Source organism: Scleropages formosus, chromosome 18, assembly GCF_900964775.1.
Source record: "Scleropages formosus chromosome 18, fSclFor1.1, whole genome shotgun sequence".
NCBI lineage: Eukaryota > Metazoa > Chordata > Actinopteri > Osteoglossiformes > Osteoglossidae > Scleropages > Scleropages formosus.
The window spans coordinates 20,953,678-20,979,666 of NC_041823.1; the positions used below are offsets into that span (position 1 = coordinate 20,953,678).

The 25,989-nt window shown below is 44.1% G+C and overlaps 3 protein-coding genes across 4 annotated transcripts; all 3 read left to right on the forward strand.

Annotated features, from left to right (window-relative positions):
- The first annotated feature begins 278 nt into the window (after window positions 1-278).
- Window positions 279-8,427, forward strand: LOC108922240 (uncharacterized). Its single transcript, XM_018732260.2, has 9 exons — window positions 279-428; window positions 1,050-1,200; window positions 1,291-1,864; window positions 2,977-3,111; window positions 3,502-3,726; window positions 6,839-6,905; window positions 7,005-7,058; window positions 7,429-7,579; window positions 7,699-8,427. Exons 1-9 carry the CDS (start codon window positions 389-391, stop codon window positions 8,273-8,275), a joined length of 1,974 nt encoding a protein of 657 aa, XP_018587776.2. The 5' UTR covers window positions 279-388; the 3' UTR covers window positions 8,276-8,427.
- Window positions 8,428-14,559: 6,132 nt separating this feature from the next.
- Window positions 14,560-18,401, forward strand: apoeb (apolipoprotein Eb). Of its 2 annotated transcripts, none has more exons than XM_018732257.2 (5): window positions 14,560-14,635; window positions 15,187-15,255; window positions 15,748-15,898; window positions 16,228-16,515; window positions 17,141-18,401. In XM_018732257.2, exons 2-5 carry the CDS (start codon window positions 15,210-15,212, stop codon window positions 17,478-17,480), a joined length of 825 nt encoding a protein of 274 aa, XP_018587773.2. In that variant the 5' UTR covers window positions 14,560-14,635; window positions 15,187-15,209; the 3' UTR covers window positions 17,481-18,401. The 2 variants fall into 2 exon arrangements, with proteins under 2 accessions (XP_018587773.2, XP_018587774.2); XM_018732258.2 differs by having other exon boundaries at window positions 14,561-14,635; window positions 15,146-15,255.
- Window positions 18,402-22,743: 4,342 nt separating this feature from the next.
- On the forward strand, window positions 22,744-25,021 carry apoc1 (apolipoprotein C-I). The gene is made up of 4 exons (XM_018732179.2): window positions 22,744-22,841; window positions 24,079-24,147; window positions 24,234-24,372; window positions 24,531-25,021. Exons 2-4 carry the CDS (start codon window positions 24,093-24,095, stop codon window positions 24,577-24,579), a joined length of 243 nt encoding a protein of 80 aa, XP_018587695.1. The 5' UTR covers window positions 22,744-22,841; window positions 24,079-24,092; the 3' UTR covers window positions 24,580-25,021.
- The last annotated feature ends 968 nt before the right edge of the window (window positions 25,022-25,989 follow it).

The following is a 25,989-nucleotide window of genomic DNA, read 5'->3' on the forward strand; positions in this document are numbered from 1 at the left end:
TTGAGAATTAATGAAATAGCCTAGTGCAGTCTGTCACACATTTTGTGACTCTGGCATAAATCATTTTACCTTGGTACATGTGTCTCCTGATGGTCTAGGTCCTATAATATTATCAGTGTGTTATCAGGGTCCAGTCGAGTGGAGCTGAAGGTGTGATGTGGAGAGGAGTGGCAGGAGTGACAGCAGGGAGCTCACTAATGGACTTTGTGTCCCTACTGGAGCTCACAGCTCAGTATAAATACGGGCAGTCACTTGGAGACGGACACAGACTAGAACACGCTGAAAGGTAAAAGTGTGTTTCGCTGTCAAACTATCTTACCGCATTTTACGCGTTCCTCGGTAACTCCTCACTGTTGTTTCCGCTTCGTTCAGGATCTGAACAGCAGCCATGAAGGTGTTCGTGGTGCTTGCACTTGCGGTTTTCACTGGTGAGTGAAATTTTTGGTCTTGGTTAAAACAAAAATTGAAATGAAATGAAATGAAATGAGCAGGGACGGCTGGTAACGTAACGCTTAGAGCAGTTGCTTTGGGGCAAAAGGTTGGAGGTTTGAATCTCACCTCTGGCTGAAGTACCTGTGAGCAAGATACTTACCATAAAAATGCTCCTGTAAAATTACCCAGCTATAAAAACGGGTGAATAATTGTAAGGCGATTAACATTGTAAGTTACTTCGGAGAAAAACATCAGCTAAATTAACAGATGCAGATCAGTTCCAGATAGAATAGAACTGTCTTTCTGCTGTACATTTAAAAATAAACTATGAAATAATTATTTTGCTACTGCAAACTTTGAATGGCTTTACTTTAATTGCTCTTCTTAAATGCTGTTGTGCTTCGCTACTTTGACATTGATGCATTTGATGACAGCTAATTAAAAGAAATTTTGACATCACTTACATTGCCAACGAAAAGAAATGGTTTCTGAACTTTATTCATCTGGAATGATGTCTATAATAATCTGAATTATTATTTATACTCAGAAATATCAAACAAGTGTAGCCAACAGTGTCCTTCGTCTTCATAACCTATTCGTTGCCTTTGCTCCATCAGGCTGTCACGCCAACCTTCTATGGGCTGATGAACCCAAGCCGCAACTGGAATTGGTGAAGGATGCATTCTGGGATTATGTTGCAAAAGCAACACACACTGCAGAGGACACTCTAAAGATGATCAGAGAGTCTCAGCTTGGCCAGGAAGTCAAGTAAGTCAAAAACAACATCTCGTAATAATTATGTGTGCAACTATTAAAGTTGCCTTTATAAGTCAATGTTTCTATCTCCATTTTGCACAGTGCCAGGATTGCAGAGAGTGCAGATGCTGCCAGCCAGTACACCATGGCTCTCCGCAGTCAGCTGACCCCCTTGGCCCAAGACATGTTGACTAAGATTTCTGCAGAAGCAGAACTCCTGAGGAAACGTCTGGCAGAGGATTTGAGCTCTGCCAGGAGTAAGCTGGAGCCCTTTGCTGAGGACCTGAAGGCCAAAATTCAGGAGCGGGTGGAACTTCTGAAGCAGGAGATGGCCCCTTACGCGGAGTCCCTGGACACCGAGACCCTGAAGGCCACCGTGCTCCAGAAGAGCGAGGAGTTGAAGGGAAGCCTTGAGCAGAGCGTGAAGGAGCTGCAGTCCAAACTGGGTCCGTATACAGAGGATCTGAGGGAGAAAGTGGACCAGCGCCTGCAGGAATTTCAAAAGAGTGTGGCTCCAATGGCTGAGAACATCCAGAACCAGATGATACAGAGAGCAAAGATGGTCCAGCAGAGTCTGGCACCTTACGCTGAAGACCTGAGGGCGAAGCTCAACCCCTACGCTCAGGACCTGAAGACTCAGCTGACATCACTTTGGGAATCGTTCACCAAGCGTACTTAAGATCAGAATACCTCCCTGTTCTCTGAAACAGCACAGTCGGTAACTTTTGGAACAGCATTCAAAGAAACACTGCAATAGAATCTTATCTTTTGAATAACATCTCCTTTCGTCATTATGCTCCTTTTCTGTAACCTCAGAAGTGCCTCTGATAAATAGAGAACTGTACACCAACATATGCAAACCAACCATGGGAAGAGTTTCTAGCACTTGTATTCCTTGAGTGACATAGTGTTAATGTAATATGTATGTAATTAGTTTTGTGTGTGTAAATATGTGTTTTGCACCATAACCATTAATCTTTAGTTCAACTAATTTATTCTAATAAAAACAACTTCATAAAAATTACGTGCATGAGTTTTTTCCATTCATTTTATTAACTGGTTTGTTCTCAAGAGCTCAACACAGTACATAGTGTTTCATGAGCTCAAAGTTCATGGCGGATCAAGCATTCTAGTTGACTGCCATGGAAGTCCTATTTTCCCAACAAAAATTTTAAAAACATCATCCAGCACTTCAGTCACAGAGCCTTTTACTGCCGTTATTCAGACAGTAAAACAGTGAAGCATATTAATAAGTGTGAGGTGGAAAAAGTGCTTCAGTTTCATACAAAATATTCTTCATACCATGTAGAGGTCAGGTCAAAGTGTCTTTAATGGTTCTCTTCAGTTATTCACTTCACACTGTTTATTGTGTCATTTTTCAGGATCTGGATTTGTTTGCAGAGGGAACAGACCTTGGAGAATATGCTAGATCAGTCCTAGGATATATAAAATTTTGCACGGAAAACATGTTAACACAAAGGACAATAAAGGTGTTTCCTAACCAAAAGCCGGAATTGAACAGCAATGTGAGGACGTTACTCAGGGAGCGGGATGCAGCTTTCAGGTCGGGTGATGGAAAAAGCCTACAGTGAAACACGGGGGAAACTCAAGAGAGGCATCAGGGATGCAGAGCGCAAATACAAACAGTATACTGAGGATCAGTTCGACAACAACAACCCCCTCAACATGTGGAATGGCACAAGGCATTGGCTCTGACTATAAGACCACCAATCTACTGCCCAACTGCCTGATGTTCTGAACCAGTTTTTCCCCCGCTTTGACACTCAGAGTGGGGGGTCTATTCCACTCATCAACCCGCCTACCGGAGAGTCAACACTGGTTCTACAGCACCACCAGATGAGGACCACCCTGAAGAAAGTTAACGCGGGCAAGACGGCAGGCCCAGATGGAGTGCCCGGCTGGGTACTGAAAGCATGTGCCGATCAACTTACAGAGGTGTTTACTAAAATATTCATGCTCTCATTAGAACAAGCTGCAGTTCCAACTTGCCTTAAATCCTCCATCATCATTACAGTGCCCAAGAACCCAACTGTGAAGTGTCTGAATGACTATCAAGCAGCGGCCTTAACACCTGTAGTCATGAAGTGCTTTGAGAAACTCGTGTTTTCACACATCAGAACCACCATCCCGCCTGAACCAGAACCAGATAGTTATCTGAGGATGCTATTTGTAGACTTTAACTCCGCATTTAACACTGTCAGCCCTCACAAACTGGTCAGGAAACTGGACAATCTGAGCCTAGGTTCTTCTCTGTGTTCATGGGTCTTGGACTTCCTCACAAACCGACCACAGCCGGAGAGAATTGGCAGCCACACTTCCTCCACCCTCATTCTAAACACAGGAACCCCACAAGGCTGTGTGCTGAGCCCCATGCTCTTCACACTCTTCACCCATGACTGCAACCCCCTCCACACCTCCAACTCTATAATTATATTCGCAGGTGACACCACGATAGTTGGGCTGATTTCAGACAATGAGGAGATGGCCTACAGGCTTGAGGTGGAACATCTGGCTGGTGTAAGGACAACAACTTGGTCATTCACACCTCTAAGACAAAAGAGATGGTTCTGGAGTTCAGGAGAACAAAGGAGATAGACCACCTCCCCCTCCACATACATGGAGAAGCAGTGGAAAGCATGGAAACCCTAAAGTTCCTTGGAGTCTATATGTCAAAGCAGCTGATATGGACCTTCAACACCTCACACCTGGTCAAAAAGGCCCAACAAAGACTCTTCTTCCTCAGGAAGCTGAAACAAGCCCAGATCCCACAGAAACTCCTGCTAAATTTTTACAGGAACACCATGGAGAGCGTCCTGACTGATTGTGCTGTTGTGTGGTATTCCAGCTGTACCGTTGCCGAGCGGAAAGATCTGCATCGTGTGGGGAAGGCAGCCCAGCGCTTTGTCGAGAGGGTGCTCCCCAACCTGGACACTATCTATGCCAGCTGATTAATGAAGAACCCTGGCAGTATCATCAAGGACACCACACACCCCGTTCACTCGTGACCAGCTGCTGCCTAGCAAATGGTTCAGGTCAATAAATCCCACACAAATAGACTGAGCGAGAGCTTCTGTCCATGAGCTGTGGCTTCCATCACACCCTTCCTGCCCAACCAGAGAACTGATCATAAAAGCCAGCTGCTGCCTCCATTACTCCCCCACATCAACCCCCGAAGGCTGCTAAGGGCTGAGGACTTCAAAGTTTTTATCAAATTCGTTTTTTTTATTTGTTCGTTTGTTTGTTTCTGCTGCTGTTGTTCTGAGGGCTGCCACACAAAATTTCATTGTATTGCATACAATGACAATAAAGTATCTTATCTCTTATCTCTTTCTGAAGGCTCCTGAGAGCAGTCAAGGCTGGATCTGCTGGAAAGGCTCAAGATTCCCCATCTTTTAACCACTGTTACGCTCCAGCAATTAGATCTGCGCTATATCAATTCACAGAATACAATCCTCTCCATTAAATAACCCTGAGAAGTCATCTGCTGTAACACAAAAAACTATTGAACTGATCATTTTTACCACATTGTAAGGTCATTTGCTGCAAGCATGCAAAAAAATGCAAAAAAAAAAGCATGTGCTGATGGGTTAAAAAGACAGTTCCTGTACCATACGTTTATGAACCTGCTTGGATCAGTCTGGAAGTGCAGATGAGGAAGCTTTTCAGCTATCAGCACAAATTTTTCCCAAGACTCTTGACTAGAGTACCTAAAGGCTCACTACTTGTGGCCTTTCCTTAATCCCTCTGACAAACTTGTTCAGATTTTTCTTTTATTGCTCAACCTCAGCAAAGCATCACCACCTAAGACTGTGCCACGGCAGCAGATACCTTCCAATACCCAGCAGTAGTGGGGAATCCATTGTTCTTAACAACATATTATTGCAAATCTCTAGACACACTGCATGGTAAAACCTTTCAAAATACAACATTTTGCCTGCTATTCAATATGTAAGTCATTGTCTGGTCATCTGACTAGTCCTTTGTTCTCCACTTATATCCTTTGTCTTCGGTCTGTTAACTGTTATAATTAACTATAAGGTTAGCAGGTAGTGTAGTGGTTACAGCCATCAGTTTCTAGTCAAATGACCCAGGTTCAAATTCCATGCTCACACCTTTTGATGCCTTTTGAGCAAGGTATGTACCCAGAATTCATACAGTAAAAGTAAATCAAGTAAAATAAAACTGGGTTTTATATATATAGTATATATAGTATATATGTATAGTATATAGTATACATATATAGTATATATGTTAGAAGAAGCTCATTTCACGAGTCTGATGATGAAAATAGTTCATTTGCCACTGGAAAAAGATCCCAAAACCTGAATAATTATTCAGGTTTAAACACAGCTTGAAAAAAAAACAAAGGGGCAAAATCAATGAACAAAAGGAACTCTATATATATATATATATATATATATATATATATATAGACTGGCGTCCCATCCTGGGTGTGTCCCCTCCCCTTCCGGCCTTACGCCCTGTGTTGCCGGGTAGGCTCTGGTTCCCTGCAACCCCGTATGGGACAAGCAGTTCAGAAAATGTGTGTGTATGTGTGTGCGTGTATATATATATATATGTACAGTTTGTGTACACATATATATATATACATACAGAGGAGGTGCGGTGGTGCAGTGGGTTTAGCCTGCACCACCTGCGTAGGGTGCCTTGCGATGGATTGGCATCCCAGTGTGCCCCCTCCCCTCCAGCCCTGTGCCCTGCGTTGCCTGGTTAGGCTCCAGCTTGCTGCGACCCCGCTTGGGACAACCAGTTTCAGTCAATGTGTGTGTATATACATACACACAGTGCATGCATGTGTGTGTGCATTTGAAAGAAGCCCCACCTAAGAACCTCATGAAGTGGCATTGTGTCAGGGTTCAGCATTATATAACACGACAGCTTGCTTATCTAATCACTCACTAAAATTTACAAGCAGACCAGTACCCAGTTTCACAGCGACATAGACAAATATGTTCTCTCCAGTGACAGGCAAAATCTATCACACGTAAGCACATAAGTTAATAAAAATGAACATTTTTCTAGTTAAACATTACAGTTTAACATGAAGCGCATTGCATTAGAAAAGCGGCCAGATTAAAATTACACATATGATGTAGTGACTGTATAGGCATATCAGACTAAACTGGTTTTTGATTTTTGGGCATCAAAAGCAAGAAGTAATTGCTCTGTTATGGAATTTTCTTAAGGCCAGTGGCTGTATGAAATGTACAAGGTATCAGCCAGTTATATAGGTACAGCTGGACTGTGAGGGTCCAGACCTGTATTGTAATGGAATGGAGGGGTGTTGAGTGGGGGTGCGGTGGCGCAGTGGGTTGGACCGGGTCCTGCTCTCCAGTGGGTCTGGGGTTTGAGTCCCGCTTGGGGTGCCTTGCGGTGGACTGGCATCCCATCCTGGGTGTGTCCCCTCCCCCTCCAGCCTTACACCCTAAGTTGCCAGGTAGGCTCCGGTTCCCTGTGACCCCGTATGGGACAAGCGGTTCAGAAAATGTGTGTGTGTGTGCAGTGGTGTCTGTGAATAATCAGGATCCAGATCAGTGTGATGTGGAACAGGAGTGGCAAGTGGTGACAGCATGGAGCTCATTAATGGACTTTGTGTCCCTGACTGCAGCTTTCAGCTCCATATAAACACCAGCAACCACTAGCAGACAGACACACGGAGACTGGGACACCCAGAGGTAAGGTGAAGAAAGGGATTTAACCAAATTATCAACTATAAGGAATAGCACTGAATGTCCTTTTTTATGATGGAACTGATGAATGCACTGTCTTTTCAGAGACTCCAACAGCCATGAAGGTGTTTGTAGTGCTTGCACTTGCAGTATTTTCTGGTAAGTTCATTGTTTTATTGGTATTACAATTTATTTTTATCAAATTGACAGGGGGTGCGGTGGCGCAGTGGCGCAGTGGGTTGGACCAGGTCCTGCTCTCCAGTGGGTCTGGGGTTCGAGTCCTGCTTAGGGTGCCTTGCGACAGACTGGCGTCCCGTCCTGGGTGTGTCCCTTACGCCCTGTGTTGCCGGGTAGGCTCCGGTTCCCCGCGACCCCGTATGGGACAAGCGGTTCAGAAAACGTGTGTGTATTATTAAGTTAAGGTTCATATATTGTTGCAAAGGGGGAAGGCATGTTTTATGACATAATGTACATATGAAGGTGTGTATAAAAGTAGCGCAAGATATTTAACAGAATTTTTGCATTCCAGGCTCTCATGCCAACCTTCTATGGGCAGATGAGCCCAAGACACAACTGGAACAGGTGAAGGATGCATTCTGGGATTATGTTGCCAAGGCCACACAAACTACTGAGGAGACTCTGAAGATGGTCAAGGAGTCTCAGCTGGGACAGGCGCTCAAGTAAGACATTGGAACGCAAAATCAAACGACATGGTAAATTAAATTAAAAAGAACAGTTTACAATCTGTTGTTGCACCATAGGATTCCTAACATTCCCCTCTTTTTTCCCTTCCATCTAGTGCCAGGATCACGGAGAGCGCAGATGTGGCCAGCCAGTACACCGTGGCTCTCCGCAGTCAGCTGACTCCATTGGCCCAAGACATGTTGTCAAAAGTTTTCCAAGAAGCAGAGCTCCTCAGAGAGCGTCTGGCAGAGGATGTGAGCTCTGCCAGAAGTAAACTGGAGCCCTACACCGAGGACCTGAAGGTCAAAATTCAGGAGCGTGTGGAACAACTGAAGCAGGAGATGGCCCCTTACGCAGAGTCCCTGGACACCGAGACCCTGAAGGCCACCGTGCTCCAGAAGAGCGAGGAGTTGAAGGGAAGCCTTGAGCAGAGCGTGAAGGAGCTGCAGTCCAAACTGGGTCCATATACAGAGGATCTGAGGGAGAAAGTGGACCAGCGTCTGCAGGAGTTCCAGAAGAGCGTGGCTCCAATGGCTGAGAACATCCAGAACCAGATGGTGCAGAGAGCAGAGATGATGCAGAAGAGCCTCATACCTTACGCTGAAGACCTGAGGGAGAAGCTGGACCCCTACGCTCAGGACCTGAAGGCCAAGCTGGCTGCACTCTGGGAGTCCTTTGCCAAGGGCGAATAAAGCGCATTTAGAAACCTTCTGTTTAGACCAGCCTGCTCCTCAGTATCATAAAGTATGTAACTGAAGATGTTATTATCTAATCAGCATATTGCACAATACTAATTCATGTACTTTGGAATGACCTCTTACAGCGATTCGGAATATTATCCTGCAATTTAGTTCCCACTTAGCATATTTATTAGTGCTCAAATTATGAATGTGAACTGTTAACTCGATGTAACAGTCAACAATGGTTTATTAGAATGTAACTGTCCCTGAATAAAAATTTTATTTTTCTACTTCAAATTTTGTTCCAGTCATGTTCTCTAAATTTGCATTTATCCAAACTCATACCCAATTGTAATAGTTACATGTGAATTGCATATAAATGATAATGATATACTGTTAAAAATAAATCATATATGTGTGTTCAGATTCCATTGTGGACAGTGCAACACTGACAAAAACACTAACAAGACCGGTAAAAGCACAGCATACTCTTAAAGTGTGTGTCACCTACTTATTTTTCTGAACATGCATGATGTCATACCTGTCTGACAAACACCCACCCAACCACACACACTGGAAGGCCTTTCATTGAGGATAACAAGTAAAATATGCAATCGCTTCCTGCACACAAATTCACTTTTCTCAGACTGAAAATCAGTGCAGAATTTCTGGAAAATGCAGTCCGAAATTGATTTTATTCGAATAAGACAGCTAACACACCCAGTGTCATGCTTACAATTGGTATATAACATTTTTTTGTAATGTGATCAACCACAGCTGCAAGTTGTATTGGCAATATAGTGTGTAACAGGGCCAATTTTAAGAAAACTCGCCAATTTTGGAAACGTTAAACCCGTGAAAACGAATTTAGTGAACGTGACGACAGTGAAAAAGTGCCAACAACACTGGCCCAGGACCTGCTGAGCAGTTTATTTGAACTGCTAAATGAGCATCTAGAGAAGAATCAGAGCACTCTCAGAAGACAGCTGGAGTTTTACACAGAGGAGATGAGGTCCAAAACCAAACAGTGTGTGGAACATCTGAAGCAGAAGATGACCCCTTGCTCAGAGTCCCTGGACACCTTGCCCATGAAAGCCACTTTACTCCTTAAGAGCCTACAGCTGAAGGGGATTCTGGAGCCAAAGACCTCAGGCACAAAGTGGAACGGCAAAAATGTCTGGCACCTTATGCTGAAGATCTTGCAGAGAAGTTTGACCCCTAGACTTGGGACCTGAAAGCCAAGCTGGTTACACAGTGGGGATTTTTTTCTAAAGGAAATCTGAAACCTCAGCTGTTTGCCATGTGCCTAAAAACACGTCAAAAATCAGTTTACATTGCAGTTCTTCCCAATACACGGTGCGCAGCAATTTAAACTTATTTCATCCTTAATTACAGGGGCAATTTTCATATACTTTGTACCGTAATGAATATTTTCATCCTTACTTCTCTCTTTATGAAGACATAAATATTAAGAGGAATTAACTATTTAACAGGGGATGCAGTGGTGCATTGAATTTGGCCGGGTCCTGCTCGCGGGTAGGTCTGGGGTTCAAGTCCTGCTTGGGGTGCCTTGTGATGGACTGGCGTCCCGTCCTGGGTGTGTCCCCTCCCCCTCCAGCCTTATGCCCTGTGTCGCTGGGTTCGGCTCCAGCTCGCCGCAACCCCTGCTTAGGACAAGCACCTTCAGCCACTGTGTGCAAGTAATTATTTAACAAGGGCCATTTATGTACGTCAGTAATTCATTATTTTTTAGTTTGATATTCTAACCCTGGGGGTGCGGTGGCGCAGTGGGTTGGACCGCAGTCCTGCTCTCCGGTGGGTCTGGGGTTCGAGTCCCGCTTGGGGTGCCTTGCGGCGGACTGGCGTCCCGTCCTGGGTGTGTCCCCTTCCCCCTCCGGCCTTACGCCCTGTGTTGCCGGGTAGGCTCCGGTTCCCCGTGACCCCGTAAGGGACAAGCGGTTCTGAAAATGTGTGTGTGTGTGTGTGTGTGTGTGTATTCTAACCCTGAGTATGGTGTATTTTTTTTTTAACTAGAAGAATACAGCACATCCCCTCCACCCATCAAACAGATACACACACTACACATACAAGAACAATGGGCCACTCGTCTCACAACCAGACTCCAGCAGAGACAGGCTCCATACTGTCCCAACAAGCTTGAAGACATGCTTGTCCCACAGAGCTGGTGTCCCACCACACTTGTTCCCCGTAACATCATTCCTGCTACAGACCTCAAGAACGGTTTAACTATTAATCCTTGCGCCACACAAAGAAAGCAAGGGTTACTATCGTTTCCTCATCTTTATGTGTTACTGCTTTCAAGTTCGAGGACAGAATGCATTGTGCTGGTTACTGATGGGACACAGAAATTAATTTTCAAACTGGGAGTAGCAGAGCGGGGAGACCTGGAGACCTAGCATCAAGTGCCACTGCCTGCCATTAACATACAAACAAAGGCCAAGCCAAAATATGTATTTAGACTGTGAACAAATTATACTTACAGTAAATGTCACTGCAGTCTGACAAACTCTGAAGCGGGATACGAGCTTCTCATTTTACTGTTTATTAAAACATATTGAAAAATATAGCCGGGAACATCAGATTAAGGAGAATGTGCAACTCAATATGCTCCAGGGAGGAAATGGCAGGAGACAGAGTTAAAAGTTTGGTCAAGAAATGAGAGAAAATCAAAACAAAGGACACAGCAGCAGCTGAAGTAAATATTAATAGTACACACAAATACACTGTCCAAATGGGGTAAATCATTCGCACGCATAACACTACTGTGACTGTACTGGCGGAGATGTGGCTTATGCAAGCACTTTGCTGTAAAAACAGTTTACAGCCACGCTTGCGTTTTATTGCAGAACGAAAACCACGGAACGAAACTTACAGTTGCCCTTTAGCCTTCGAGACAAGGCTGACAATGACATCAGGCCACATGGGCAAAAACAGCTGCCCTCTGGCACAAAGGACTTAATGACAAACCAGTTCGTCCCCGTCCCTCTGTCTTCTCAGGACAGAGGTTGCTGCAGGGTTATTTCAGTTCACTGCACTTCCAGAAAACAATGGAGAGAACAAGGAATGTGTTGCAACACCGCAGGACATCTTGTTCAGTAAAAGGCCCTTTTCATATGTAATAGAAAAAAAAAATCATTTTGGCTGAGTTGCTTTTTGTGAGCTTTTTTAGCCTTCTGGCTTTTACCTTCAATCAACTTGTTAATGCACCAAGCAAAATTGTAACGGTCCTTCTACCAATAAAACATTTTATGTCCCCAGAAATCATGACCTCTAACAGTACAATCCATGGTACTGCTGCAAGGGTAAGCATCCAGTATCCACTACGTCTGGAGTTTATTTGAAATATCACTCCCATGCTTCTGTTTTGCACAAAGGCTGACTTTATGAAAGCCCTCACTGGCAACCAAACCATTAACGAAACACAGTGATGATTTGGCCATCACCAGAGTCTGGGTGGAAACCCTCAGGCAGTGGTGAAAAAGTAATTTTTTAGGTGTTCAGGCTGGAATGGAATTCCAATTTACAAAATACGCATCTGACGTATGCATTTGAGAATATTGCACAACCCCACAATCTGTGCAACTCCACTTAAATTAAATAATAGATGTACTACAGAAAGAAAAACTTTTTCCATTTTAGCTCCAGCTGTATGTGTCCTGCAGCGTCCTATGGGATGAATCTGATTTCTGGCATAAGCCATCTTTTCCAAGATTGAATAACATAAAAAACTGCTTTTTTTCTGAATGTAAGCCTATTTTTCTGACAAATGTTACTATGCTACAGTATTCGTCTTAGAAGGTTTCAGTTGTCAATGTTAAGCAACAAAGCAGAGATTTTTGCTTGGCGAAAATGTTTTGTTTACACCGAACAAACAATGTCAGATCATAAGTATTTCCTAGAAAAACATTGCAGTCTTGGGACCAGTTCATTGTGATGAGTTAAAGATTTCAAGAATAATAAAATGGGATCAGAACTAAATAAGACTTCTTCAAAAGCCCTTTACCTTCAAAGTGACAGGGATATGAACCATCTGAGCTTCTGCACACCTTAGATAACACAATTCATAAAACATGGCTTAACTCACTAAATACTTTCATTATTAGTATTAATTATTGCTGCTGAAGCTACAATGATTACATTACTTAGATGTGCCTTTTATTCAGAGTGGCCTACAAATAAAAGGGTCACAGAACTTGAATTTGCAACTTTGAGGTTATAAAGCTAAATAATTTCCAACAGAGGGATAGAATCAGTTCGGGAAAGGCATACATAGAAAAGGAATGCAAATTTCAGATCAAGATTTAATCAGTTGTAGGGCAGTAAGGCAAGGCAGGACAAGTAAAAAAGAAAACAGCATACAGCCTTTTTAAACTGCATACACTGTAGATGTATTTTGGCACAACTGTTCACACATGGACTTTCCCATATCTAGTTTAATCAATATTTTGAACATATGTTTTTCATGTTCTGAAACAATACAAATATCATCTATTCTTTGTTTTCAGTGAAAAAACTGAAACTTCTTAAAATACTTATACAATTATATTCCACACACTGACTGAAGGTGCTTGTCCCAAGCAGGATCACGGAGAACTGGAGCCTAACCCAGCAACACAGGACATAAAGCCGGAGGAAGAGGGGACACACCCGGGACGGGGTACCAGTCGGCCGCAAGGCACCCCAAGCAGGACTCGAACCCTAGACCCATCAGACAGCAAGACCCAGCCAAGTCTGCAGCACCACCGCGCTCCCCTCCAACTATATTCCATTACTTAAAATAACTATTGATAAATGATGACCAACTTTACAGCTGCGCTGTTCTTTTTCCACTAACACATGAAGTTTTCCAGTTAATGCAATGAGATTGTCTTTAGACTTGACTGACCCCCCGTACAGCAGTGCTCTGAGCCGATGCGTCAGTTACCACTACCCTTCACCTCCACCCTAGTCCTGTGCTTTCTCTTGGGCAACAGCGGGCTGACTTCCTGATAAAAATTCTATCGCCATCACATTAAAGGTCACTGTGCCTCTTTGGTTCAGCATCTTGTAAGAAAACAGAGGGCAACCACAAAAAAAAGGACAAGAAATTCTATTATGCTCATGTTTCATTACTCTATCACACACATTCGTCAGCACAGTGCTGTAACACAGATGCACTCTGTTCCACCTGTAAGTGTATTTAAATATTGAATACATATTACAGTTCCATATTTATGAAAATTTTAAATAAAAGGGCATTTGTTTCTCCGCCACTGATGTTTGAAACCGTCCGAAATGTATTTTTAAAACTTTACGGCACTTTTTTGCGTGTGTCACAAATAGAAGTTATCAAGGTACCACCACCTGTTGTGCATAGTGTAAAAAAAAAAATCTAATACAGCAAAGGACCGGGTTAAACAGTGAAAAGTTTCACAGTCCAGGGACAATTGCTTTATCTCAACACCAGACGCTTCGGGTTTCAGGTTAGCCTGAGATTCTTTAAAGGAGGTGTGCGGCGCCAGGGCATCAGACTGTGGTGTCTCCAGTGACGTGATCCAGCCGCACCTGGACCTGGATTTTATTTCCCATTGAGCGGGAAAGGTCTCCAGTGTCAGGCCTCGTTCTGGGCTTCTGTAGCTACGTATAATAGCGCCCTGAAGCACGAGGGCAAGGCCGCTTTCAGAACAACCCTCCGTTCATCTCCAGCCGTTGTTCTACAGCATCTCTCAGTGCTCCACGAGTGTCCAGAGCATCACTTTATATGAAAAAAAACCACATTTTTCTCAGATTTATTCTGAGAAACACAACACTTAAGAGAGCTTCTCCCGACACGAGAGACTTGACAGCAACTCTTTCTTTATTTTCAGATATATGAGGCAAAATTTTTCCCTTCAAAACTGCAACTGCGTTTAAAACTGTTGTTTTTTTCCTCAGCTCCAGTAAAACCATATGCTAGGAGAACTGTTGTCAGACAAGAGAAACGTTATTAACTGCTTTTTTAGGGCGCCGATGTTAAATTATATGCAATTTTTTTTTAAATTCAAACACATTAATTGTAATAAATTCTTATCTACAGAAGTGGATGTCGCGCAGAGGGCGGGAAAAGTGTAAATTATTTATGTAATTTTATATGCTACTTGTATTATATACCAGCGCTGTACCGCGCAGCGCGAAACACAGGAAAACTTCCAACAACGAGGCGCCACTTCATCACCGGTGACGGCGCGCGAGACACGTAACCGACTGCGTCCGTCACGCGCGCGCACCCCGGCGACACTGGCGGCCGTCGCGCGGCGCTATAAAAGAGGTCAGAGAGCGGAGAGCCACAGAAGACGGAGGAGGGAGAGAGAGAGAGAGCGCGCGCGCCTTCAGGTGAGTAACAAGGACGCCTCAGAAGAAAAAGTCACAAAAAAAGTACCTTACCTTGTGTACATCTTGCTCTACGAAGCTTATATTTTCAGGGGTTTTTTTTAAAGATATTTTTTTGTGCTAGCATCTGTTTCGTGTTTTCTGTCGTGTACAAAGAGAAAGGTTTAATAATATATATCCCGCATCATGTTACAATGAATTCTCGGGAAGACCTGAAAATAATCGTGTTGGAGGAAAAAACATAAGCTTTAATAATTTATTCTTAATGTTTTGTTATTTATTCCTTAAAATTTTTCGTGACATTTCATTGCAAACATTAAGAAAGGCCAGTTATTATGGGAATGTCCGAATGATGAGCATCTAGCTGAGGAGCGCTTCACTTGAGGAGCAGTTACAGGTGTCTTCTCTAATTTCTCTGTTTCTCTTTTCCTTCGTGTTCGTGTCTGATCTCCGGCCCTTTCTGTGTGGTGCCCCCATCCCCTTCTACTTGTGGTTTCACGGGCCGCCTGCCAGAGCTACAAGAAAACTGTAAGACCGCTCTGTTCTATTTGCAGGGTTGTGTTGTCTGAAGATCAACATGATGAAGTCTGCAGTAGTGATCCTTGTCTTGGCCCTCATCTCAGGCAGGTTTCTCTCGTATTTCCTACCACAATCACCAAAATGTAGAGCATCGGATCACATGGTGTTTAGCTGATGAACGCTAAGGAATCATCTAAGGAGCAGGTCTAAAGAACGAGGCTCCCAGATAAGCTGGTGAACTTTATGAAACAACTGACATTCATTTACATTTACATTACATTTATTCACTTAACAGATGCTTTTTTCCAAAGCAACTTACAGTGGATGCTATGTAGTGTTACCAGCCCACACATTCACCACGGTGACTTACACTGTTAGATACAGTACATAAAGGCTCACTCATCCATACATCAGTGGAACACACTCTCTCCGTCACTCAGACATTATAGGGAAACCTGAACAGCATGTCTTTGGATTTTCATTGATCTATGGAAGAGCAACAATAATTTACCATAAGGCATGCTGGTGCCATCATGGCCAAATTTCGCATTAACAGATTCATATTTTAACTCGCCGTGATTGTGCTTCCCTTGTAGCCTGCCAGGCACGTCATCTGCCTCTGAGTGAGGCCCAGACCAAATGGGAAGAGGCAGTGAACGAATTCTGGCAGTATGTGTCAGACATCAACACCAAGGCGGATGGTTGGTTTGAGAACATCAAGGGTTCCCAACTGAGCAGAGAACTGGAGTGAGTGCACCCAAGTTCACATTACTTCTACTCAAGTCAATCGCAGTTCAAGTTCTAATGCGATGCGTTTATTTTTATAACGGAAGATCATGGAAACCATTTATACTTATTTTCTCATACTATTTCATTTCTGCTTAAAAAGCGTGTGGTACCCATATAAGATAAAACTTGTCCTGCAACATTTATTTTTTCGTAAGGATCATATCATTTTAATTTTGCACCAGTGATTTCCCTGTTACTTCTCTGCCATCTCACAGGCAACTTAGACTTCTCGGTCACTAAGATATTGTGTCACTTGTCTAACGTTCACCTTTCCTCTTGCTGTTCAGCACCTTAATTTCTGACACCATGGGTGAGCTGGCTGTGTACCGTGATGAAATCCAAACCAAACTGGCCCCCTTTGCCCAGGAAGCAACTGGTCAATTTGGCGAGGACCTACAGCTGCTTGCCACCAAGTTACAGGGTGATATGACTGATGCCAAGGACCGAACTATGCAGTATGTTCAGGAACTCAAAACCATGATGGACCAGAATGTTGATGATGTCAAGAACAGGGTCAACAGCTACACCCGGAAGCTGAAGAAGCGCCTGGGCAAGGATACTGAGGAGATCCGCAAGTAAGGGTTGGGTAATCGCACAAAGTTATTCAGATATACATTAGTTCATATTTATTGCCATTTAGAGATGTGTTAAATTTTATTTTTATTTACCTGTGATTTGCTTTCTTATCTACCTTTTCCGATTTAGAGATAAACCTTTGTAAAATTCCAGATCAAATGAGGTTTGCCAAATGTTATGGTTTTCGCTCCACAAAAATTCTGAAGACAAAATATACTCCAGAAAATACACACACACACACATTTTCTGAACCGCTTGTCCCATACGGGGTCGCGGGGAACCGGAGCCTACCCAGCAACACAGGGCGTAAGGCCAGAGGGGGAGGGGACACACCCAGGACGGGACGCCAGTCCGCCGCAAGGCACCCCGAGTGGGACTCGAACCCCAGACCCACCCGGGAGCAGGACCCAGTTCAACCCACTGCGCCACTGCACCCCCCTATCTCCAGAAAATACACACATAAAATGTGTTTAAAAAATGACAGATGTGGCAGTATTTTTATGCTGCACATATATCATTGATCTCAAAGGGCTTGACAAGGCAGGTGAATGTGTGACATTTAGATGCTGATGTTACAGTCGTAAATGTAACCGCAGAATTCAAGACACTTCTTCTGCTCTACAGCACAGTGGCAACATACCTTGGAGAGGTGCACTCCCGCACAGCTCAGAACATGGAGGCAGTGAAGGATCGCGTGGAGCCTTTTGTCAGCAAGGCCAGAGGGCGTGTGGAGGAGCGTCTGAGCGGTTTCTCCCAGTTGATGCAGTCCCAGGCCCAGGACTTGACCAAGAAATTGGAGTCCCAGGCTGAGGACATCCGCCAGCAGCTCGAGCAGACAGCCCAGGAGTTCCGTACCGCCTTGGAGGGTAAGCTGGAGGAGCTGAGCGACTGGTTCGACCCGTACGCCACCAAGATCCGTGAACAGCTGCAGAGTGTCATGGACAAATTCAAGACCAGTGAATAAGATCAGGCACACAATGTCTGGGAAGGTGGTAGGGACCCAGGGGTGTTGTTGTGTGTGTGTGTGTGTTTTTTTTTTTTAAACTTTCCAGCTGGGCTCAGTTAGATCTGCTGTATCAGTTCACTGGTCAATACAGACACTTTATCAAAGAAAGTATTGCTGATTAACTGGTGCACTTATGTTACAGTTTTTCATAATTTTGATACTGTTGAGATCAGGGAGTCACTATAAACGCATACCTGTCAATTTTATACACGGCCTTTATGAAACGCATACTTAGAACCTCCAAGCTTGCTTTCGCATTATAACTTACTTTCTTGGAGTTCATACATTCATCTGCTACACTAACAACAGGGCACAATATCTCACTCTTGAGACCTACACACAGAAAGTCATGACTTCATTTTGGCAAACTTTGCTGCCATGTCTCATTGTTATAAAAGTTAAGGGGTGCAGTTACAACTGTGAATCGCCAGTTGTCCGATTACATGTTTGCCTCACCCTCTTAACAGCACTGACACTTTGCTTAACTATAACCACTGTAGAGGGCCAAAAATGTCACGTTTAAAATGATAACAACTATAGCACAATAATGACTTCTATAAATGATCCCAAATCACGTTGTCAGCTCCAGCTAATCCTTAGAAACACTGGGTTGCTGAATTAATTGTTAGCTGGGGAACATTGTTGTATGTGCTCCATGTTTCAAGGTATCATCATGAAATGTCAAGTGACATTCTGTGAATAGCTGCAGTTATTCAGCTCTGTAACTTCCAGCTGTGGCCCATGTTCTGTCACAATGGTGCCTCGCTGATGTGCTGTAATTTCACAGTATAGCCCTTAATGCTGCTTCACTCTAAACACTGAAAACTGTGCAAGCCATAGTGTGCAGGTTACCGCTGAAACAATAAAGAGTTTCGAGTATGCTGTGGTACTGCTGTCTCTGTGCTTCATGCAATATGCTTATACACCAATAGAACTGGTTATTTCATTGCACCACACATGTACAAACAAACAAAACATTTCTACGTTGAAGCTCCCAAAACACTAAAATATGCAAAAAGTACTGCAAATTCACCCTCCTTCACGATATGTTTTTATTTTTAATTTCCCTGCATCCTCTTGTCAGTAAAAAGTCTGGGCATTTTCGTGGCGTTTGCTCTCTTTCCCCCAAGTCCCAGTTTACAGGTTAAGATGTCCTGAGTTGTAGCGAGTGTGGCGCAACTCTCCCAGATGTGATTCAAATTCTGACATACTATGCAGATAAAAAGCTAGAGTTACATTTTTTTGTATATTACACACCCATACTTTGCTATTTATGCATTTGCTTCAACGCGATCCCCTCAGTCGTCCGAATGAGTCGGCCTACCAGCGTTGCTCAGCCTATCGTTCTCATACTCCTGGAAGTGTGATGGAGACTTGGAGCAGCTCACCACAGCACCGTGGACAAGTGGCCTGCATTTGAGACACACCCCATTGGCATCTCCTACACCGTTTCCAGTACTCGTGGTGTGTTTGTGTGTGGTAAAGCTCCACTCCCCCTCCCACCACACGATTTGTTCCCCACCTTCCCCTCTTCCTCACATCCCTCCACTCCCGACATGTTGAGAGCTGCTCTCAAATTCCGCTCATCCTATTCCCACAGGAACCAAGAACGCAGTTCATGTTTTTCTCTTAGTTCAACATGTTTAATTTGGAATGCTCCCCCATGAACAAGCTCACACATGCCAAGAAATCACTTTTTATCCATCACAAATAAAAACATGTAAAACAAGTTCTGCAAGTCATGTTACATCTTGTATTTCAGAACAGACTTAACTTGTAGTCCCTTAATGGCTGTAACTGGAATGGATGTCAGTGACAATGTTTTACCACGGGACACTAGCATTTTACACTGTGCTCAAAGCTTATTTAAATCAACAGAGCTGCAGAAGAAGGAGATAGATGCACAATCTGAGATCATGGCACAAAGGTAAATCTACCTCACAGTGGAGCCAGGAAGGTATTGGTTGGCTTACATGGGATTTGTCCTGTTCTTTTACCTTCTCCCTCCTCCACACACAACACTCGCATCCATCTTGTGTTTCTCGGTTTATTGCCTTTTGTTCCCTGCAACAATCCCAGATCCATAAATCCAGCTCATCAAGAAAACGTTTCTGAAGCTCAGTTGCGGCCCATTCGTCCCCGTGGACACAGACATAACTTCTGTGCTCCTGGTCTCCAAATAGTACGGAGCATTCCATAATAAATTGCCATGAGCCTTCACATCTCAGTAGTAAACTCCAGTTCTTGTTTATATGTATTTCGCTGCAGTTAGAAGTGCATATACATTTATTTTTTATTGTATTTTGGTAAGAAAAAATCTGTGCTTATGCTTATGTTTGTGGCTGAAGTGTTTCAATGACTGGAAGTTTGCTGTACTGACAAAGCTTTGTGTTGATACCCTGCATTTCACGTCATGCTCCTACTGTACTTGGCAATCTGTTATCTTGATTATATGTCGCTTTGGGCAAAGGAATCAATACATTTACATTTTTATATTCACATTTATTTATTTAGCAGACGCTTTTGTCCGAAGCAACTTCCGATGAACTCTATGTAGTGTTACCAGCCCACACACCTTATTCGCAAAGGTGACTTATACTGCCAGATACACTACTTACAAAGCATCACTCATACATACATCAGTGGAACACAGTCTCTCTTTCACTCACACACTGTGGGTGAACCTGAACAGCATGTCTTTGGAGTGTGGGAGGAAACCAGAGCACCCAAAGACTTACACTGCTAGATACAATACTTACACTGGGTCGCTCATCCATACATCAGTGGAACACACACACACACACACACACACAGACACTCTCTTTGTCACTCACACACTATAAAATAAACACTGATAAAAGCATAAAAATTTGATAAGTTCTTCTTTTAAAAATTCCTCATAGGAAGTGAGCTATAACTTTGCATCTCTACTCCTCTTGCCCTTTAGAAAACCCTTATGAGTAATATTACCAGCCGTCCTGTGAAGTCTGAGAGTTCATGAGTGGGAAGAAACAGAGAAAAAACATGAAAAACCACAAATATTCAGACAGCTATTTGGTTCGTCCCACTTTTCGAGTTTGACTGACCACTGATCAGCAGGTGTTGGATTGACCAAGAGTAACCCCATCATCAGAGTGTTTCGGTGCTTCCTTTTCTTTTTTCATTTCACCCTCGCATGACATCCGCACTGACAAATAGAGAAATTTAACAGACTTGCTGACAACCTGTTTTCCAAGCTGTTATTATTGTGTTACAGCAGTTATGGAAGGCAGACGTGCACATTCATGCCTTCCATCACATCCAACAGCTCTCAGACTGAGATACGGGAAAATGACCCCGTGTAAATGTGCTGACATCTACGATCCGGGAAGAGAGGAGTCGAGATGCCAACAGTTTTGCTCAAGGCATTGGCCAGAATCGCATCAGGAAGGCACAGTGGGGCCGTGGAAGGTCTTTGCGGAGAAGCAATGAGCCGTTAACCACCAAGAAAGAAGTATAAACCAAAGTATCGTGCACGTGTTCCATCTCCTCTCGCTCACCTCACATTCTGGAGTTACTTTAGTTCATGGCCCGGAGGGCTTATTTCCACACAGACACTTGTGTGTCACACGGGGGGATGTGTGTCTTTGAACAAAAAAACTGTACCTTGCAAAACAGACAGTGGGCCAGAGGCTAAAACCCAACCAAAGTGCGTGTTTATTTTCCAGGTTCCACTCGTCCGAGTTGAGCAGTGATTCAGATCTTGCCAAATACCTCCAGCCCTCAAGCAGAAAGAGGAAGATCCTTCTGTGCCGCATCAGCAACCCAGTATACCGCTATACTGCTTCAATTTTGGCACAGTTAGATAGATGCGGTCCAGCCACAGCGCGTGCACGGCGATCAGGCAAGGTCATTGACCCGAAACTCTCCGAAGCGCGGTGTGTTGTGTGCAGCCCAGGACTTCCAAAGTGCACCATCGCTCTGTGCTCTTCAGATAAAGGAGAGCAATATCACCGTTCCAGATAGTCACATTTATCAGTGCGATATCGGGGGCAAAACTTGTACCAGTTACCGGACGGTTCCGTGCTTTCTTCTTGTTGGCGATCCTCAGAAAAAGGACGCGATATAAAGCGCCTTGTTCAGTGCACAGCTGGATAAACAGGGGCATGGAAAAAAAAAAAATGTTATGTGTTTCTCCGCTGTGCATTCGTCACTTTGGATGGAGAAAAATGCAAGATGTTCTAGGCTAGTACCGCTCATTCCAACACTAAAGTCCTTTAATGGGTAAAAGTATGAATGTTTGCATTTCATTCACAACACACACACACACACACACACACACACACATTTTCAGAACCGCTTGTCCCTTACGGGGTCACGGGGAACCGGAGCCTACCCGGCAACACAGGGCGTAAGGCCGGAGAGGGAAGGGGACACACCCAGGACGGGACGCCAGTCCGCCGCAAGGCACCCCAAGCGGGACTCGAACCCCAGAACCACCGGAGAGCAGGACTGCAGTCCAACCCACTGCGCCACCGCACCTCCTCTCATTCACAACACAATCCCCAGAATTGCACATCTGCTCTTTTATTGCACTGTTTTATGCCCGCGAAGGGCTCGCTGCATTCACTTGTCTGCGGAAAAACTAATATGCCTGTGAAATTCATGTTATGAACAATGTACTTAAGCGATTTGATTTATATTCCAGCGGCGTTTTGTAAAGCACAGTAAAATATTACATTGCTACATCAACTGGTAGTGTAACGGTTAGAGCTGCCGCCTTTGGACCCGAAGGGTTGGAGATTCGAGTCTCACCTCCAGATGTAACACCTTCCAGCGAGGTACTTACCTTGAAATTGATCCAGTAGGAAAAAATGACCCAGCTGTATAAATGCATAGATAATTGTAAGTAGCTGAACAAATTGTAAGGCACTTTGGAGAAAAGCCTCAGCTAAGTAATGTACATGCAGATAACCCTTCCCAAGGTGCAAATGGACTGATCTCCATTTAAAAGGAAAAACCATTTGCATCTGAACATCAGCAGAACAAAGAAAACTCGTGGAACTCAAGATTCGCATTTGAACATCAGCAAAAAAACAAAGAAAAGAAAATGACTCATGGGGACAACAAACATGGGGAGATGTAAAAAAAAAAAAGGAGTTACATGTTTTCGTGCGGTAGCCCGGGAGGGTGAGAAGTACAGGTCAACATCAGTCAGAAGTGTTTGTTGGCACTTGCGTCAGAGAGCGGCGGAGGAGCGGCCTATATAGAGCGGGGACAGTGGACTCAAGCGAGACCAGCAGAGAGAGCCACCTTTAACTTCTGAAAACCTGCAAATAGGTAGGTCGCCCTTACATTTCTACAAGGCACATTAGTCACTATTATTTATTTTTACATGCTTCCATCAGATTTTTAAAAATTCTTCACATTGAGCTGTAAGAACTTCAACCAGTTGCTATAGTTACAGTGATTATGTCAGCAGAAATGTAGATTTAAATAACAAGCATGACACATAATTACTGGAAATACATAACAACAGAGGTTCCCGCCTGGCCGCCTCTCGCTCGTGTAACTACGTGGAGGCGCAGGCGGGCGGTGCGCTTTAGCGCTGCTTTGCGCTTTAGCGACATCTAGTGGCCGCTTGTGGTAGTGTAGTTCGCGCACGTACCTGCTTTGCGTTACCAGCAGCGCCGAAACCGAGGAACGCAATGATGGTTAAGGAACGGGTTGACAAAAAGTACATACCACAAACATGTTATGTGTTTCTTTTTTTTTTTTTTTTAATACATGTAGCCCGGTATTCTGAAAGTGCGACAAGTACGCGGCTCGCTGATTTCCACGGAGTCGATGCAAAAGCCCTGAGTGCTCCTGTCTCGTGTCGATTTGTGTTCGCGGTTTAGTTTATATAATTTCACACGAAGCTGAAGTGTCACAGAGGCGTCTGTCTCAGTGACGAAATAATTAGATATGAGCCTGATGGTCTGAGCTGGAATCATCTTTCCAGTTACTGATTGCACTAGGTCTGAGTAAATATCATGATCGATAAATCACGATATCCGACAGAACCCATGGGACGATCTTTCTGTACCCCACGTTCTGTACGTAAATGAAACACAGTAAACTAAAATGTTAAAAAATTCCATGTAAAATTTGCCAGCGGAGAAGTCGTGTCTCAGAATGAGAATGAGTTTTATTGGCCAAGGAGAAGAAGACCCCAAGAAGAGCCTGTAAGGTGTATAAGGTTTGGATGTGTGGGTGGGGGATGAAGTAGCAAACCAACAAAAATGCACTGGGAAGATTAAAAAAAAGGGAATAACTGCTGTAATACTTGCACCTTTTGTCATGTTTCATTCAGTAGGAGAGGAACCGTGCTGCTCGTAACTGGTGTTCGCTCCAAGGACAGTTATAGCTCTGCTTCTGTGCTGTGGTCCCAATACCATGACCCAAACCATGACCCAAACCATGACCCAATACCATGACCCAATACCATGACCCAGTGCCATGACCCAATACCATGACCCAGTGCCATGACCCAGTGCCATGACCCATCCCCCATCCCTCCTGTGTGTCCCTTCAGAGCGCTGGGTGAAGATGAAGGTTCTCCTTGCCGTCGCTGTGCTCGTGTTGGTGCTGGTTGCCCACTCAGGTGAGTATGTCCACATCCCGCTCCTTCTCCAGGACTTTGCCGCATTCTCTGGACGCCTGGCCTCAAGCATGTTTGTGGACCCACAGAGGCCGAGGAGGAGCCCACCCTGCAGGAGCACTTCACTAACCTTCAACAGCACGTGAAAGACCTGGGGGAGTCCTTCCTGGAGAAGGCCAAGGCCGCCATTCAGAAAATCCAGGAGAGCACAATTGCCACCAATGCCAGGTAACAGAATGGCGAGACAGAGACAAGAAGCTCACCTTATCCCCTCTACCCCTTGTACATTTTCGCTACCTATTATGGTTTTCACATTGAGAAGTTTCCAGAACACTCATGGCTGGGCTGGCGGCGTCCGTTCACGTCGACTGTACGTGTGTCCACAGGAACTGGCTCAACGAACAGATGGAGAAGCTAATGCCGAAAGACAGCTAGACCCTCCAGAAGGAATAAGCTGCTGCTGCTGCTGCTGAAGACTTAACATGCTCCTTTCTCTCCTCTCTTCTCATCGCTGCTCCCGATGTCACCGAAGGATCGGCTGCGCTTGTGGTGTCAAATCTTGCCTTCGAATCCAATTCCGAAACGAAACGCGGAAACATTAATAAAACGCCAGCACAAAATTGTGAAGGCGGTGATTGTTTCGGAAGCACTTCAATGAAATAACGTCTTCGCCGCACGCTTCTGCTGCACGTAATCCAGAAGTTTAAACAACAGTTGTTTGCAGAAAGAAACGCTACATTGCACGTAACATTTGCACTTTTATATCCCGGGTGTACGCGGGGTTTTCGGAACAAACGTGCCGACTGAAGGATTACTGTACTTTTCTCATGTGCCTGTTTTAAAAATGTTCATCTCGAAATAAATGATTACCGTCTGACGTGTGTGTCGACAAACCTTTGACTTATTTGACTTATAACTTTTGACTTATGTGGGACTTGGTTTTCTAGCAGATTCACGCATCATAAATATAGTTTTGACTCAAGGCCAACGAGCAAGAAGGCCAAACCAGCCTCGTTTCATAAGAGGCCCGATTAAACTCAATATTTATCTTCTGTTAATGAATAGTCAGATGGACGAATTTCATGCTGACTTCTAATCACTTCCAACCAATCATCTGATGTCGGCGGCCAGGGGTCAAGGATTTTGTACGCCGATCTCTCGGAATTGTACGCCCTTACTGGATCTCTAATTTTAAACCCTGAATATCCATAGGGCTTGTTTATGATCCACGATGTGCAAACTGCACGTGCGTCAAAGGAAAACCCTAAAGAGTTCGAAACGATAGCGCTCACTGTGAGGCTTTCGGTGCCCTGAAGCGGTACGTCCCGCATCAACGCGGTAATGACTGGCTATCACAATTCTTGAAAACATCACCTTAGAGATCATCCCACTATCCGTCTGCAGAAACGATGCCTTCCTCATTCCTTCAATACATGTCGACTGTTCGCTAATATCTGCTGCAGGGTCATTCCAGGACAGACGACGCGAAAAATTGACAGAGGCGCTCGCGTTATCCTGAAAACAGCATTTCGTTAAACGTTTTGAATTCATCTCCTGATATTTCATCAGCCCAGTCTCTCTAAAACAAATGAATGACCCTCCAAAACTGAGTGGCTGCAAGGAAAGTTCAAAGAGAGCGATTGAGAAATCCGCTGTTGAATTTCAGCGCACCGAACCTATAACTGCATTGCAACTTCCCTCCCAAGCAGAGAACCAGGTAAAATCGCAAATTCTCATGAAGACTGACACTAATACTGTATCGATGATAATAATTTGTCTAAAATGTGTGTTTATATTGTAATATTATATGTTTTATACATTTTGCAGGAGAAGACTGCAGCACAA